The sequence below is a fragment of the Eschscholzia californica genome, unplaced genomic scaffold, assembly GCF_041429995.1.
Source record: "Eschscholzia californica isolate CP2 unplaced genomic scaffold, dmEscCali1.0.p SCAF_6, whole genome shotgun sequence".
NCBI lineage: Eukaryota > Viridiplantae > Streptophyta > Magnoliopsida > Ranunculales > Papaveraceae > Eschscholzia > Eschscholzia californica.
Genome location: NW_028238483.1, coordinates 12,200,017 through 12,217,875, shown reverse-complemented (window position 1 = coordinate 12,217,875; position 17,859 = coordinate 12,200,017). Strand labels below are relative to the sequence as shown.

The 17,859-nt window shown below is 35.7% G+C and overlaps 2 protein-coding genes across 2 annotated transcripts; one reads left to right on the top strand and one right to left on the bottom strand.

The window, feature by feature from the left end:
• Positions 1-7,477: 7,477 nt before the first annotated feature.
• On the top strand, positions 7,478-10,951 carry LOC147531766 (FCS-Like Zinc finger 14-like). Its single transcript, XM_086650247.1, has 2 exons — positions 7,478-8,478; positions 10,547-10,951. The coding sequence occupies exons 1-2, from the start codon at positions 7,889-7,891 to the stop codon at positions 10,704-10,706; spliced, it is 750 nt and encodes a 249-aa protein (XP_086506373.1). The 5' UTR covers positions 7,478-7,888; the 3' UTR covers positions 10,707-10,951.
• Positions 10,952-12,351: 1,400 nt separating this feature from the next.
• On the bottom strand, positions 12,352-16,827 carry LOC147531765 (RNA-binding protein 208-like). Its single transcript, XM_086646834.1, has 12 exons — positions 16,298-16,827; positions 15,453-15,514; positions 15,209-15,311; positions 14,905-14,981; positions 14,732-14,793; positions 14,553-14,640; positions 14,103-14,178; positions 13,824-13,854; positions 13,622-13,741; positions 13,343-13,428; positions 13,061-13,234; positions 12,352-12,909 (listed from the first exon to the last, which is right to left on the bottom strand). The coding sequence occupies exons 1-12, from the start codon at positions 16,397-16,399 to the stop codon at positions 12,589-12,591; spliced, it is 1,302 nt and encodes a 433-aa protein (XP_086502960.1). The 5' UTR covers positions 16,400-16,827; the 3' UTR covers positions 12,352-12,588.
• Between the last annotated feature and the right edge of the window lie 1,032 nt (positions 16,828-17,859).

The window sequence follows — 17,859 nt, the reverse complement described above, 5'->3', positions numbered from 1 at the left end:
TCGATTTGACCCCTAAATGTACTTTGCGGTCTATTATGACACCAGCAAGCTATGGCCAACATGTTGTATTCCTGATTAACATGTTTTGATGGTTCTTTTACTCAACCAAAATCAAATCTTTAGATGTCAAATCGATTAACCCTATCTATTAAAAAAAATGTTAATTAACCCTAATTATTACCTCTATTTCATTCTCCCAAGGCACTCTATTATCTATTTCAGATTTTGTTTTGTCTTTCATCTCTTGCAAACTTCTTTCATCAAAGAAATCTATGAACGTATTCAATAGCTAACATTATGACTGATATTTAGAGCTTCGTCTGGACTTTTTATTTTTTTATTTTTTTGTCCATCTTCTTCACCTCCATTCTCTCTCTTCTCTCTCAAGACTTTCTACTTCAAGAATTTTCAAAACCTAAAAAGGGTTAAATTCAATCCAAAGTGACTTTTGATTGGGTAAAAGAAGGGAAACCTATTATAAAAATAACTTACCATTTCTTAGTACAACAATCCATATATAGATCAATAGCTTACAAGAAATCCCTGTTTGTGTATCTTTTGAAAATCTAACCTTACAACCAGGACACAGAGCCGGCCCTGGCCCAAAGCGAGCAAAGCCTCGCTTTGGGCCACCAAATTTTGGGGGCCACATTTCCAGATGCGCCTGTAGAATTTTGTAGTAGTTATGTTTTTTAACTTAAGCCCAGTAGAAATTGACATAAGAGGGCCCGTATTCAAGATGAGCTCATTTCTTTTAATTTGTTTCATCAAGTGGGCCCACCAAAAGTTTGAACGTTTCAACCAATAACCATTCGACACATGTCTGTTTTTACTCCTACTACAACTCTCCTGATTCCATCTCCTATTCTTGTCTCTTTCTATCTCTCAGCCACTCGCTCTCACGGTCTAACACTCTAACTTCATCCCCACTTCTCTCCACAACTAATACATGGGATTATAGGATGTTTATTTATGTTTTTATGTATTTACAATATTATTATTTTTTATTGTAAATTTATAATATTAGTTAGTATTATACTTTAAGGTCGGTACATAAAAAATTATCAGTTAGCATACATATAACTTTTATTTTTTACTTTATTATTGAGTTATTATTGTTATGTAATTATTCCTAATTAATTTTCGTCTTGTTGTTAAACAAAATTAATTTAAGTTTCATTTTTTTGAATGATTTCTGTTTTCCTTTTATTATGTTCAAGTTATTCCTATTTTTTTTTTTGTTGAAACAAGTTATTCCTAATTACTTGCACCAAAAGAAAAATATTCCTAAGTAGAATTTTCAATAAACTAGGGTATTTCAACCCTTCTAAATGCCAAAACTCATTTATAAAATTCTTCTCGTAACATGAGGTTTAGAATTTGGTGGCTGATAGCGAAATAATTTGATTTTTTTCCAAACAGTATATAGCGTAAAACAATGTTTTATACATAATGTATTTGTCATTTAAGTTACACAAACACATTATTAAGAATTTTGTGGACACATAACTTTCAAATATGTTAGATTGCGATGAGTCTTGCTACCTTAAAATCAAGGTAGTCTTGGAACTAAAATTACTTCTTTACTTCATGACATTGAGCGATTCCTAAATTTTTTAAGCTTAAACGAAAGTGGAAGGAAAATAAAATGAGAAACAAACCAAATGTCCGTTATCTTATTTTCGCATTGAAGAAGGTGAACCTGTGTCAAACTATTGATTAATATAATAAAATAATGTTATATATGCATTTTCGAATGAAGTTTGGATAATGGGAAAGATGTTAAGTTTTTTAGACATATTTATATAGTTGGGACGACCTTAGGTTCTAGAGAGTTTTAAGAGAAAATTTGAATTTGTGTTTAACAAAGAGGGCCCCAATTTTAGATTTCGCTTCGGGCCACCAAAAACTCAGGGCCGGCCCTGCCAGGACAATTCTCATAGTATACCCTTTTCAACAATCCATAGTGCACCTTTTTCAGCAATGCTTCTTTAATATCATTATAATTAGTCACATAACCACTAGTTCCAATCTGACCCCTAGTTCATGAAGGGTTGATAAATTGTTGTTCTTCTCTCTTTTTTCCATTCTCTCTTGACTCTTTCTCAAGTTTTCACTTTCCCAAAAGGCATAGAACCATAAAGGGAGGAAGAGCTCATGAAAAAAAACAACACAAGAATAAAGCAAAATTGCTTCTTTAGATCATAAATCCACTTCAAATCATGGAAATAAAAAGATACTCAACTACTAATAACTATTTAAAGTTTGAAGAGAAATTTGATTAATTTTCTCTCAGTGAAGAAGAACAAGAACAAGAACAAGGAGGAGAGAGAGAAAAAAATCTTGATGTGGAAAAGAAAGTGTCTTGGGGGAAGGAAACATGGGTAATAATTAGGGTTAATTGATTTGACATATAATGATTTGGTTTTGATTTGGTCAGGGGTAGATTAGGAATACAATATATTGGGTGGAAGCTTGCTATGTAATAACTGACCGAAAAGTACTCTTGGGGGCCAAATCGGATTCCTTGACACTTATGGGCCAAAACGGTGAGTTGGTCACAAATTTAGGGGTCAAAACGGAGTTAACACTTTTTTTAATAGTCAGCGTGTCTCGAACCCCTGACCTCTAAAGTGGAAGATTAAACCTCTTACCACTCTTGATGATACATAAAATGGTCACTAGTTGACTATCGTCAATAAGTCAAGAAAATGCCAAAGGTCCAACGGGCCAACCTGTGTCAAGACAACAGGACCGTTGAGCCCAAAGAGGTCTGTCACCTAAGCCCAGAATCAGGAGGTCGGCAAGATCATCTAAGGAGCTACATCCTTACCTTGCCTCAAACACAACAACGTCTGCCCTGGGATTCGTAAGAGAGCTGGGGGGGTCCGCGTAGGTAAGGCCAATGCCAATGCCTTACACCCTGAACATGGGAAGGCAGAAGTGTGTCGCACGTTCACCGACTTAATCCCAAATCTTCCCAAAGATCTCAGTAGGTCAAGATCTTAAGTGTTTAAGTATCTTGGGCTTCAAGAGTCTTAAAGGAGGAAACATCTCCTAGAAAATCTATCAACCCGGCAGGATATCTACGAAGGATCTTTGCAAGTAGGAACTTCTAAATATCCAAGATACGAGATAAACACAAAGATGAAACCCTAACTACGAAATAGTAGTTCTAATACAACACGGTGGATCTCAACTAACTCAATCTCCCCGTATATCACAGTCGGTCCAAAGCAGCCTATAAAAGGGGCATTGCATCACTTTCAACAAGGTAAGTTCTACTATATTGCATCCAAGGTCATTCAATACTCAAACTTAAACTACAAACGGCAATCTGACTGTCTTGAGCGTCAGAGAAGTTTATGAACTCTTTTGCAAGTTTTCCCTTTAGGTTTCCAAGAGTGGGAGTGGGAATCAAAGAACCAGAATCATCCATTCAGACGTGATCCAACATCAAATTTCAATTTCCTGACTGATAACTAGATTGACGTTTTTTGACATCAACAACTCCAATTTAGGCTTGTTGGCTGAGAGATCACTATTACCAGTAAAGAAAAGGAAGAAGCAAAAACATAGATTGATGGATGCATAGATAGATTTTGAGAGAGAAATAGAGAGAGGGTTGTTTAGATTACGAGTCTTAAAGATATACGAGGAGAGGGCAGACAACCCTATGGAAAAACAACCACATCTCTTTGTCTTCATCTTTCCCAATATTCAGTAGCAGAGAGGGAGTAGTGGATCAGGAAATCAATGGATTCTCACTCACAGAGAAGTTGTGTTTTTACAACTGAACTTGGTTCCTATAGTGGTTCCTGACCTTTTCATACTTGTGCCTGAAACTTTTCTACCTTTCCTTCTTTCTGTTAAACACTAAAGACACGGGTATTCTGAAACAGACAGAGGGTATGATAAAGAAGAAATATAAAAAAAAATCTCATGAAGGTTTCCCGTAGTTGGTTGGTCGGCAGGCGACAACCACTTACGAGATGGCGGAGAAGACGATAAGAATAAATGAGAATCAATTTTAGCGGACATGTAATAAAGGAGAAAAAAACAAATCTGGTGTTAAAGTTAACTGACGATTTTATAAAAAAGAATCGTATTTTAATTTATGATGAATAGGGAGCCAAAAAAAGAAGCTAGTCCCAAATTAGGAGGCCAAAAAAAATAGGATTTTTTAGAGGGAGGCCCAAATTTTGGAGGGTTAATAAGGTTTCCCTCCAACCAATACAAAAAATGAGAGGGAGGTCCAATATGGCAGAGAAGAGTACTTTTTTCTTTTCTCCTTTTTTTTTCTTTCCCATGTCACCCTTACACGGTAAATTAGGCCTAAATTCCTTTTTTTTCAGTTTGCATTAAATAAAGGTCAAATCATGGGAAGAAAATCTGATGTATTCCTCATCTTTCTCTCTCTACAAGATCTTCTCTTCATCAACATACTCTCTCATGGCTTAATCTCTTTCATGGCTGGTATGGTCCAAATGTTTTGTTAAGATTTGATTTCTTAAACAAATTTGGTGAAAGTTTATTGGTAAAGAAATTAGACATGTTGGTCTTGTTGATTTGGGGAAGAAATATTGAGATTTGGGTTTGTATTTTTGTTCTTCATAGGTCTTAGGGGTTTTGTTCTTCAACCTATTTCTTGCTCATATTAAGAAGGGGTTTTGGTTCTCACATTTCCACGATGTAGATGATAAACAAACCCTACGAAGATCCAAAATTGAATGAAATTTACGATTGAATGAAATCTATGATGGTAAAGAGATTGAACGATGTAGATGGTTCTCACATTTCCATGATGTAGATGGCAAAGAGATTGAAAGAAATTTACGATTTTTTAGATCCCTAAAATTGTGAATGAAATCAGATCTAAAATTGTGAATGAAATCAGATCTAAAATTGTGAACGAAATCTTAATCTAAATGGGAAACTTATCCGGATTTGACGAGATCTAAAGCAACAAATCTGGATCTAAAGCAACTTCCGGATTTGACGAGATCTCCAATTCTCTTAGATATTGTACCATTTTTTGTTATATTTAATGTCATAGATATACGTTTACGTGTTGAAATATAGTGTACATTCATCTGTTTCCGCTACATTTTATCGTTCCCAATTAGTTCCCACGTTTCCTTGTTATGCGGAAGTTTACTATACATTTTTTAGTTTCCTTCGTCTTATATTTCTATATCTTTCCTTATTTTGTGAAGGTTGCAACGTGAAAGTTTTCTTCGAATATTTTACTAGTGTCTAGTACATAACCAAATGATCATTACATAAAACAATTTCTGACACACAAAAAAATTCTCAGCTCAAAAGTGTCAAGTACATAACCAAATGGCTAGTACATAAAATAATTCCCAGTGCACAAGATAATTCCTAGTACAAAAGTGTCTACAGTACAAAGAAAAATGTCTTATAACCTAATATTTCAAAATAATTTACGTTTTGGAAGGAATGTCCTATAATTGCCAATCAATGGGAAACTACCAAAAATATACGGAAACAAATCAATGAAAAACTACCAAAAATGAGGAAGATTTAAATTTAAAAAGTAGAAAATCTGGAGGAAAAAAATAGAAAGAGAAAGAAATTTGATGAAATTTGAACGAGAAACAAATGACAAATTAGAACGATTTCTAAACTAAGCTAGGAAAAGTATCTTAACATTGAGAAATATACAGTACATAACCAAATGGTCAGTAAATAAAACAATTCCCGGTACACAAGAAAATTTCCAGTTCAAAAGTGTCTACTACATAACCAAATGGCTAATACATAAAACAATTTCCGGTATACAAGATAATTCTCAGTACAAAAGTGTCTCGTACATAAACAAATGGATAGTGCATATAACAACTCCCGGAACAAAACAAAATTCCCAGTACATAAAATAATTCCCGGTACACAAGAAAATTCCTAGTTCAAAATGGCCAGTACATATTTTCCAATGTATTGTTTATTTCCCAATGTTCTGCACATTTGCGAATGTACACTTTGAACGTTTTCTAAACTAAGTCACGAGATATATCTTATTTCAAATTTTGCCCAAGAACCTACTCTTGAAGTTTCTCCAAAACATTATTATTCAGAAACATGCATTCATGTACAGTACATTACAGGTGTGTTTTTGCATGAGCAAAAGTACATTAAATGTTACAAAAAGTGCTACTAAGAGAATGTATAACCTTAGTACAACAACAACCTTTAAGACACTTCATCTTTAATTCTCGTTCTCCATCTCTCTTGTGACTCGTGCATATCATGTTAGTCATACTGTTGTCGTGTTTTTTGGCTTAGTCACGAAAGAGGTAGTGGACTCTTTATGTGCTTAATGTAAAAGAGGAAGATTTAGTGGTAAGTCCATCTCTAATAGCACCATCCAATGAATTGTGTACATTAAATATAACAAAAACTAACACACTTTCATTCATATTTCAAATATAGCTTACATAGAAATATTTCCCAGGAACAAACATGTGTACATGGAACTAAACCTTGTAAAATCCTGTCCAGTGGACAAACTATGTACAAAATATGTACATGAAACTCCCTAAAACACAATAGTTAGGAAGAAATTGTCGGGAAGAAAACAGTTTAACGGGAAGAAACCAGTTTACAGGACAGGAAACAGTTTAACGGGAACGACTGGGTATATGTACATGAAACTGTTTACCGAGAAGAAAACAGTTTACAGGACAGGAAACTAGGTACCGAAGAGATCTTACGAAAAAGTTTTGTCGGATTTAGGTTTCTCCAATAAAAATGAAACAGAAAATTTTTGTCAGATTTAAGGTTCTTAAATTTAATGAGGACGAAAGTTTTTTCAGATTTAGGATTTTAAAAATTCAAATTGAAATATTTTAAATTTAGGGTTCTTAAATAATAATCAATGATAAACTACTAGAAAATCAATGATAAACTACCGTAATGAAAATATAAAGTTAGTCATATTTACCTCTTTCTTCCTAGGATTTGTTCACTTTACCCTTTTGTTCTCCTAGGGTTTGTTTTGAAACATGGAAAGAAAGATTTCAACAAAAAATTTAGAGAGAGAAAGAAGAAATAAAAATTTTGTTTGATGTTGAATCATTCAAATATATTATTAAATTTTGGTTTAAAGAAACAATAAAATTCTAGAGAGAGAGAGAGGAAGAAGAAAAGGAAAGTTGGAGTTGGGAAGAAAAGTGATTTTGGGAAAGAGGTCGCTTTTGGAAGGAGGTGTGGCTAAGTGATTAATGGAGATGGGATGGTTCCCTTAATCAGTCATTTCCAAACTGAGGAGCGTCAGACTTTTTTAAAAAAATTGAATATTTTACGGGATTTTTCATTGGTATTTTTGTAAATACCGAAATTCAGAAGGTCCGTTTTGTCGTTTAAATGTGAAACCTGACACTATGGGCCTGCCCCTCAATTTTTCTCTGACGTGGATTTCGTTCATATTTATGGGGTCATTTTGGGGCGTTTGCCCAACCCCTCAGAAAAAAAACCCTTTAGACAAAAAAAAAATGTAAATCCAAAATCCGCTAGTAATATGGGATGTGATTTCCAAGAGAGAGAGAGAAGAGAGACTTTTCCTATAGCCCATAGAGAGAATCCCTCTCTCTCTCTTCTATAACAGTCACAATGGAGAGAAACTATTAATATTTTCTGCTGTAAGTACACTCTTAAGTTTAAAAATAATCTCTCTGATTATTATTTTCTTTACAATTTCTCTCTAAACTTGGTATTCATTTAATTAGTTTCTCTCTCTACAAAACCCACATTATAATTCTTCCCAATTTGGATTTCTTCTCAGCTTATTAATCTTTGGATTGCTGAGCAAGAAAAGAGTAAATCAAGTATCAGAAACCCACCCACCAATTAAAACACAAAAAAGATCATGTCTGATTCATCATCATCAAAGAAGAGACCTTCAATCAATCTTTCTCTTTTTACCAATTTCACTGAATCATTTTCTTCTGATCAAACCCCCAATTCAACCAAATCTCCAAGAAATTATGAAAATGGAGTTGTGGGTCTTGGTATTGTAGCAGCTATGAATGAAATTAGTGATGCCCATGAATCTAATTTAACAATAAATAAAATCTCTGGTTCACCCAGATCAGAACCAATCCCAATTGTTTTACCTAAACCTAGAGCTAAATTTAAAAAGAGGGAGATGGTTTCTGATCAATCCAAAAGAGTAAGAGAGAGAGAACCCATTTTGGAGGAGAAAGATGAGATGATGGAGTTATCAGAGAGTTATACTTGTGTGATTTCTTATCAAGGGAAGAACAATCCAGTGAAAAAACTTGAATATTTTGATGATCAATATGATGCCATTATTATGAATGGGGAAAATTCAGGGATTTTTTTCACTTCCCCACCAAAGTATTTTGAAACTGAGACAGTTTTTAAGTCTCCTGATTTCTTGAACTCTTGTTATCTTTGCAAGAAGAAGCTTAATGGACTGGATATTTTCATGTACAGGTAACAAAATTCTGAAATCTTGCCTTGATTGTTAACTCTGTATAATACTTGATGAATTTTTGTTGCCCTGATTGTTATCTTCTTTTTTATCTTCCTTGGAAATGTGGATTGGAGTTTCTTGCACACAACCTTCACAGCTTGCTATTGGCACTCTATTTTAGCAAATTATCAATGTTTTTTTCTATTTATATACGAATTCTAAATCTGGGTTGTTGCTTTATGTTTATCTTGTATGATATCTATAAATGATTTTAACTAAATCATGCTTCAAACTGTTGTTTGCTTTCATTTTCTGTGGAAAGTTGCAGTTTTGGTGGTTGTATAATTTGAGTTTCTTGTATGTATGGGTCTTAGCTTTGCTATTAGGTTCTTAGACTTGTTACGGTTGCGTTGGAGTAAGGATTGATCCTGGTGAATTTAGCATTAGATCTCGAGTCTGATGATCTGTTCACACAGTACTTGATCATCAACAGATCTCTTGAGTGAATCACAAATCATTGATGTTATGATTACGTCCTCGTTCTGGAATCCAGAATGAGAAAATGCGTAGAATGGTGCCTTGGTCCATCAGTTCGACATGGAAACCCCCTCATGGCCCCATTGCTCATATGATATTTGAGGAATCCTTAAGGTACATTCTCAAGGAGATCATGGAGCGAAACTCAAAGTCCACTATCTATAGGGATTTTTGGACCCATTAGACCAACCAAGAGTTATGACGTTATCATCTTTTTTCTACTACTTGGTTGTATAATAGGTCTGGAGGAGACAGAACAAAATCTTAAGATTGATACTGTGGGCATTTACTCCTTTAGATCGTATCAGAAAAGCGAAGTTCGATTTTCTATCCTTTTAAAAGAGGAATGGAATTGATCATTGAGATTGAACGACCCATCACCGTTCTAGGTGTTGATTTTTTTGTTCAGCTAGCTTGCCTTTGTTTTTGTCCTTTCCGGTTATCGTTCTTGTCTAATGATTACACTTGTGTCCTTTCTCTTCAAGTGACTCAAGCTTTGTTTAATCTATTGCCCAAACAGATTAAATGAAAATACCTACCCGTTTGATGTTAATGGGCAGATTCAGACTGAAACTCGTAATCAACTTCTCATATTTTCAATTATCTTGTCAGTCTGCTCCAACTTGCTCAGTGTTTTGTTTCAAATAATTGACTCATCGAAGTAGTAGTTTTCGTTAGTTGATTATTAATATTATCTAATGATCAACTAATCCACACCGCTATGGGTTGTTTACGACAACTTAGAAATGCTTTTTGACATGTGCAGTCTTGGTATAGGAAGGGATTTGCTCGATGTATCAATGTATGAAGATTAATTCTCACTTTCTTTTGATGAGTAAACACTATTTCAATCCGAAAAGCTTAGTCCGCACGATAGAACTTCGTTAAATTTCTAACACTGAAGTATCTTATGTGAGACTGGAGACCCCCTAACGTTTTGTGGAAGTGACGAATATGGAACACATAACCTCAGACCAACTCACACGGTAGGACCTATTCATCTGGAAGGATGATACAGGATACCACTAAAACCTAGGAGGGTCAAGATAGTCTATGATATTTCGACAACTATAACCGATTACTTCATATATAATGTAACTGTATGATTGCCAGTGTGTGTCATGGCTCCCGTCTGCCTGACGGTGTGAACAATTTGGACGACCAAATGGGCACCACGTATCATTTTTGTTTTATTTTGTCTTCTCATTTCGAACTTCATTTGGTGCTAATTCGAGTTCATGGGATGGAATCTCCCTATCATATATCCTTCTAGTATCTGAATACCTCTAAGTACTCCTCGGGTTTTAAATTTATTTACCTCATTTCATTTGCTTAACTAAATGCCTCCAACGCCGGTGCTTCTCTTCAAGATGAAGTATGACATACCTGGTTTTATTTACCTCTAAACCACAAGCAGAACCACCACTGGGTTGCCTAATCTGTACGCCTATAAAACTCAGTGTTAAGTTTGTACATATGTGAACGAAGTTTCCTCCCTAATCTACATTGATTTTGTTTCTGATGATGTTTTGATGGTTCTTTGTTCCGCAGAGGCGATAGGGCTTTCTGTAGTGCAGACTGCAGATTGAAACAGATAGTAAGCGATGATCGAAAAGAGAAACATGGACCATCTGGCACCAAGAAGAAGAGTTACTCTATCTCTCCTTGCTCTGCTCCGAGGTTTTCTACAGCTGGTCTTGCTGCCGCTTAATCATCAAATATTATCACAAAACTAAACAAATAGAGAATCTACAAAGTATTTGAAGAAATGGGTTCTCCTAATAAATATATATTGCTACCATTGGCGCCGGAAAAAAGAAAAGAAAAGAAAGAAGAAAGCTAAAAATATCCCCAAGAGAGAAATCTATTGAGTATAAGTTTGTTTGAGACCCTGAGAGGGTGGTGAAACATTATGATTATAAATAATATTATTATTAGAACTATTCTTGACTCTTCTATTCATGTTTCTTGTAGAGTTATAGTTTCGGATGGTTGATCCGTAGTCCATATCGCAGAAACAATGGGTCAGAGATCGACTATTTTCTCGATTCTTATAGTAACACTTATATTGAGAGGGAATAAAGTATGAAACAGAAATCGGAAGGATGAGAGCACAAGACAAGTGGGAGTTTAGTTGAAAGGTCAAGACCAGATGTGAATTACCCAAGTTCCAATCCTGCTTGGGCGTTGGAGATTTTGCTTGGCCATCAACTTCTACCTCACATAAGAATATATATAGAGAAAGAGAGTATTTCAAGAAAAAAAAAATACAATAAAAAATAAAGAAAGAGATTATCATTATAAGAACAAATTTCCTCACTTTAAAATTGAGTGGGTATGAATGTGTCTTTAGGGATTGTTATGGTGATGTTATGGTTGCTGTCCATGGCGTGGCAAAACCTATAGAAACTTGCTCACTAAGCTAGGGGTCGCCCTTCCATGGAGATCTTTATTCCTACCGAAAATAAGTAAAACAGATGTTGTAGGTTTTCATAAGCAAGGGGTCTGCAACCAATTAGGTTGCAGACCTTTGATCTAAAAAGCTAGTAGCACCCGGTTTGAAGGTGTTGTCTGCAGCTGAGTTGAGACCAAAAGTGCAGCAGTTTTTGGGTCAGAACAAGGCAAGATTGATTTTTTTTTTTTTTTTAGTATGGACTACGATCTAAGATAGTCATTACACGGCATTGATACATTATTAAGATGTGATAAGCACGATAACAGCCAAAGTTAAGCTAAGAATGGAAGAGGTCTAACGCCCAACGACATTAAAGAGGCCTGTAGGCCGACAAACTTATTATTTATACATTTGTAATAATCCAAATTCAATAATTATTGATTAGAAGACATGTATAGTGATGATTTTGTTTTTCTTTTGAAGGTGTTTCCCGTTTGAAGGTGCTTCTCCGCATGTGGGAATACGCTTAGTGTGTTCGTATCTTTTGATTATTTTTGTTTGTTGAGATACTTTTTGATTGTTAGTTACCAACATTTGACAGGGTTGGCTTCAACAAAAAAAAGATCATTTGAGAGGGTTTAGGCTTCTTTTGGTCTGCTAATTTGGACATACTTTATGTCCAAAATCAGTCACATGTAAACAATACATCAAAACTCAAATCGATTCAGATTCAAAATCAGCCACATTTAAACAATACATCAAATCAGATGCGCAAGGCTAATACAAAAACATTATAAAATATTTTTACCAAGTCCATACGCCAACCTTGCAACAACAACAAAAAAAGTCCATACGCCAGCTTATCACCTATGCGACACCAAAGAGAAAGCACAAAACTATTACTCTTCCTTCAAGGAAGTTCAAAAGAAGTATGACCGAAGCAACCAGCACAGGGGGAGTAGGATGATTTTCTACCCATTTTCATCAATCAAATACATATTATATATCCCAGACTTCCAAAACTTCAAACAGAAACAAAGAAAAGAAACAACAAGAATCTCATTAGGTGTATACACCAGAACCAAATTTCCCAAAACTAAACCCAAACACAAAAGACGGCTATTAAAACGAAAATAGAAGAACATAAACCCCAGATATCGAACCATTTGACCAAAGAGAACCTATATCATTTTTTTTATCACTGGTAATACATGAGTTGCTGTCCGGAAGAATTGTTTGGATATCCATCATACATGGCCTGTGAACCACCAGAGTTTAAACCCATGGAAGCTTGGGCAGCGGCTAAATTCTGCTGACCAGCCAACTGAAGTAGAGCCTGGCCGGAAAGTCCTGACCCAGCAGCCTGGCTTAGGGCAAGCTGACGCTGGTAAGCTAACAACTCTGCTGCTGAATAGCTCTGATTCATCCCAGGAGCTTGAAGGATCTGGTAAGGTGGTACTGGAGGGGGCAATGGGTTTGAAGCAGTTCCTGGAGGAGTTGGTTTGTTACCCCAAGAACACTGCAAAAGCACATTTTACAGGAATTGATCAATTTATCTCTTCTTTATTTGGGTAATTTGAAAATTAGATCAAGTTATCCACAGTAATAGAAAATGCGTATTTATTACAAGCCTTCAATTTTCATATGAACCAAAGGAAGAAATTGCATACCTTCATGGATTTTCCGCAAACAATCCTGCCATTGGCCATCTGAATAGCCATGGCTGCTTCATCGTGTGTATGATACCTGATGAATCCAAACCCTTTGTCTCTTTGGATGCGCACTTCCTCTATAACCCCCGCCCCGAGGATATGGAACTGACGATGGAGTTCAGCTTGTGTTATCTGTATATGCAATCATCCACATTTAAGTAAAAAAAATTACTTTCGAACTTTGATGATGGAATATCAAAAGCAGTACTTGTTGGCTTTGTTTTTAAATATTTTTATTACCTCATGAGCAAGGTTTCCAACATAGACAGTAGTATATGCTGGGTTGTTCTCTGGAGCCTCATCATTTGAAGTCTCCTGACCTCCATCTGCATAGAAAATAACAGAAAAGAGTTCAGGAGAAAGAATCAACAAGGGTCCCTTAGCGGGTTTTTGGTATGTCTAAATCAGACCAGTAAAAGCACGGATCAAGGCATCAAGCAGATGTTATATGCAGGTAGTATTTTAATGCTTATGATGTGTCATCAGGACGAATGGAAGTGTTTTAAGAAACTCAAATACCTGAAGAAGATCCATTTGTAAGTACAACCATATTCTGATTATCACTACTCTGTTTGTCTTCGTTGGCAGCTCCTTTAGCAGCCCAGTTGCACCTAATTTGTCTATTTCCAACCCATTTACCTGCAATAACGGCTTGTATTAGAGACAACATTTTGCACCATGTCAAATATTTTCTTCTAATAACAAGTGTTGGTTGGCTAACCAGTCAAGTCATTTATCGCATTCTGAGCTTCCTGAAAAAATTATCCAGGAAAATGGATTAGTGTCAACATTTAAACTTTATACTGTTTAGGGCAAGTACTCTATGACCTAATAAGCCGAGAAACTTTTTCATTTCATCCGATCGCAGGACAAGCAACTTTTCTGGTAAGGTAAAAATGAAGCTAAAATTAAGAATTACTGTAGAGAAATGACACCCTGTTTGATCAAGAGATAGAAGAATGATAGGGCGAATGGTTGATCATAATAAGCAGAATCATACCTGCTGGTTTCGGAAGGAAACAAATCCAAATCCTCTCGATCGCCCTGTTTTGTGATCCCACATGACCCTTGCATCCCTAGAAAACAATTTTATTAATGAGGCAAACACCAACCACATCAACACTTCATAAGTGTATGCAAATAAATCAAGTGCCAAAACTGAACGAAGATAAAGTAAACTTCAAGAAGACCACTGAAAAATATGATTAAGTTTCCAGAAAATGAATAAGCAGCATACGAAGTCATCGACAAAACGGAAGGTTAACTAGCTTTGTCTCTTGGAACTTCCAAAAGATTAAAATGCCAGTAAGAATCCATGAAAATAACTAGAATAATTCGTTTGGAATAGAAAGCACTGAATGTGTACTGAAGTTATGAAGAGATTTGATTTGACAAATGACAACATCAAAATCAAATGATTTTGTAATCTCTAAAGCCTGGAAAAACTTACGAGCAGCTCGAATAGACCGAGAAACAAGCAAATAAACTTGCATCAGTGACCTCAGGGCTCAAATCACCCACGAAAATATTGTAGTGTCCTGTGTAATGTAAGATAAACCATAAACCTCTATAATATGAAGTAGACCATTGGAAAACAAAGAAGTACTAAAAGATAAATCAAACAGTAACCTGAAGTATCTTCCCTCTGGCCACTAGCATATGCCCAGTTTACTTTAATTGCCTGACCGTAACTGCACACAGAACAAAATAATCAGGGATTAAGAGTAAACTCAAAATGTTTATATGAATTTTTTGATATAAACTAAACCAATCCCCACTGGTGAAATAGAGGGTGTTCTTACAGCTGCCTCCCGTGTAATGACATAATGGCCATAGCTGCACACCTACGATCATGGTAATCAACAAAGCCGAATGACGACTGTCGGAAAAAAAGCCAAGAAACCGAAGGGTCAAAACGTAAGACAGAATAGCGACATGAAATAACATTTAAGATTTTGTAATGTTTAACTACCAATCAGAAGCCGGTGAATGCAAAATATTTGCTTCAACTGTGATTAGGAAAACAGAAAATACATATCCGAAGTAGTAACTCCTATGACCTCGAGAAGACATCATGGTACTTCAAGTAAAATAAGGAAATCGAACCTTTTCTTTTCTTATAAGCTTGCATCCTTCAAGTGGCCCAGTACTCTGGAAGACCTCGGCAAGAAGGCTCTCAGTGACATTGACATGGATATTGCCCACATATCTAAATAAAGAAAGGTCAGGGAAGTAGGTTCTCAGGTACATATCTTAAATAGTATATTTGTATAACTCAATCAGCACTTACACCCTAATGTATGTGTCATAAGAATAAAAATGTGCCACAAAAATCTAAATTATCACTCACACACTGCGGCATGAAGCGGGATCGAACCCAGGAGGAAGATTTCCACTTGGAACTGGCTCCATCTGCAAAATATAAAAGTAAACGAGAAATCTAAGGACATGGCATAGAGATAATAGTCATTTGGAAACAAAACAAGAAGACTTTTAATGTCAGTGAAAACTAGCTGGAGGCTCAAGCAAAGAAAGGAACAAACCCATTGAGTTTCTTCCGGAATATCAAAACAAATACAAACTACACTCACAATTCGATATCTTGGTAGTTGCTAGTTGTTAATCAATATATGTGACATCAAAGGTTAACCCTAACTAACACTGAAAAAGAGAGGCAACCGAACTAAGATCTGTAACAATAACCATTCCAGAAAAAGATACTAGTCACTAGTGTCAAGAGCCTCAACACCCCCACACAAGGAGTATCGACATGCTAACAATGTCGATTAACAATTACGATGATCGTAAGTGAAGTAAGTTAAGACATATTGTTGGTTTTTATGTTTATTTATCTTCTTCCCATCAATATGGTAAAATGAAAAATAAACAATACAATGAAACCATTTCCATCAAGCCCATATTGAGGTGCTACAGCGCTAGTGTCAATGGGTAGAACGCCAAATAGCAACAGTTTGGAGCTTAGAACCTTCTATCTACACAATAATATCTACAAGAATTAAAATTATTGAAATATGGCAAATAATTCTAACCTAACTTCTATAACATATTTCACAAACTTGATGAAATTTAAGGGTTAGTTGCAAAAAATCTGTCCAAAATAACTCAAACATTGAAGAATGGAAAGTAGAACACAGAGACATGCAGGAAATTCAAGCATCAAGAGAGAGAAAGAACCTGAGACATGGCAGCAGCGAGAACCCCAGGATGGTACAACTGTGGATGTTGAATTAAAGCTTGCTGCATTAGGGCTTGTTGTTGCTTCAATCTCTGGTCCATTCTTCAACCGAAAAAGGAACACTGAGAAAATTAATGATCTATTCCTAAAGTATCCGAGCAAAAACAGAAGATTTTTAACAATATTCCGGCTATGGAAATTTAATTGAAGCAAAACCAAAGGAATCTAAAACAAAACCCTAGATAGAAAGGGAAAAAATAGAACTTTTGAACGGACTTTCCCCTATTATCAGAGAGATCAAAAAGGATTTTGGTTTAAATTACAGAGAAAAAGGAAACATCTAAAACTCTCGTAGTTTTTTAGGGCAAAAACCCTAGGAATCGAAAATGAGACCGACGAAGGTGTTTGTGTAGGATAAAACTAAAAAAAATGGCCTAAAAGGCTAGAAAGAGTTGAATTTACATATGGACTAAAGGTCCGTTTGATACGTGTGAAAGTATTTGGTGCGAAAATCATCATTTTCTCTCATAAAATTGTAAGATATAATGAAGTGCCTTTAAATACGAAGTATACTTATGGAATTCTTTGAGGTGCCTTTAAAAATCAATATGTTATTGGATTTCTCCGTGGCATTGAATTCCCCAAATTGATTTTCCCTAGGTCAAGGTAGTGGTGTTTAAAAGGTCGGGCTCCTGTCCGAGCTTAGGCAACCCGGGTTGGTTATCTAAGGTCCAGCTCGGGACAGGCAGTTGACCCGAGTTTGGCAGGGGCGGCCTGTGGGCCATTGTTATGAGTCGGGTCAGGCCGTACCAGACGGGGTCAGAATATTTTTGAGTTTGGGAGAAAGTTTTTGTTAGAGCTTTTGAGTTTTTAGTGAGAGAAAAGGGAAGAAGAAGGAAGAGTTGACCAAGCTTTGGCCACTTTTCCGGTCACTTTTTTGGTCGGAAACCTTAGGACTTTTGCTTCCCACATCATCATTACCTTGCATCCCATGTTGTTTGATTTTGATTTAGTGTCAAATTTCTAGAGGGAAAAAGCTTGGGTGAAGCTTTAATAGTAGTTTTAGTTTGAGAGCAAGAAGATGATTGATTGCCATGAGGAACCTTGATTGCTGTACAGGGACACCTATTTTGCACTACTAAGGGGAAATTAGAAACTTTCCAAGGGGAAATCTGTTGCACCTAACACTTATAATTCATGACGAACTTAACATCGTGCCACATCAGAGAAGGGAGATTTCAATCGTAACTCGTGTCTTTCTTTATCTTTTTGCCGTTTATTATTTGTTTGTCATGTTTAACTAACTCTTGTATTGAATACTCGTTAAACATGATTTAATGCATGACGATTTGTTTATTTTGTTAAATGTTAGTTTCAATTAGCTTCGTCTAATTTTAGAAATTAGAAGCCTTGATCTTAATCGTTTATTGACACATAATTTGATAGTGCGTACTTAGTTTGGTAGCCGATGCTTACTAACTTTTGATTGTTTATGCTTATTTTGACGCATCATATTTAGGAGCATCATACTTGTTCATTGTCAACTCATTTGATAGTGTGT

Excerpts from the sequence above, each read along its gene's own strand:
- LOC147531766 (XM_086650247.1), top strand. The coding sequence starts at position 7,889 with ATGTCTGATTCATCATCATCAAAGAAGAGACCTTCAATCAATCTTTCT. Across the intron at positions 8,479-10,546 it reads CTGGATATTTTCATGTACAG|AGGCGATAGGGCTTTCTGTA; the intron begins GTAACAAAATTC and ends TTTGTTCCGCAG.
- LOC147531765 (XM_086646834.1), bottom strand. The coding sequence starts at position 16,399 with ATGGACCAGAGATTGAAGCAACAACAAGCCCTAATGCAGCAAGCTTTA. Across the intron at positions 14,794-14,904 it reads TCATTACACGGGAGGCAGCT|TTACGGTCAGGCAATTAAAG; the intron begins GTAAGAACACCC and ends TTCTGTGTGCAG. Across the intron at positions 14,641-14,731 it reads CCAGAGGGAAGATACTTCAG|GACACTACAATATTTTCGTG; the intron begins GTTACTGTTTGA and ends TACATTACACAG.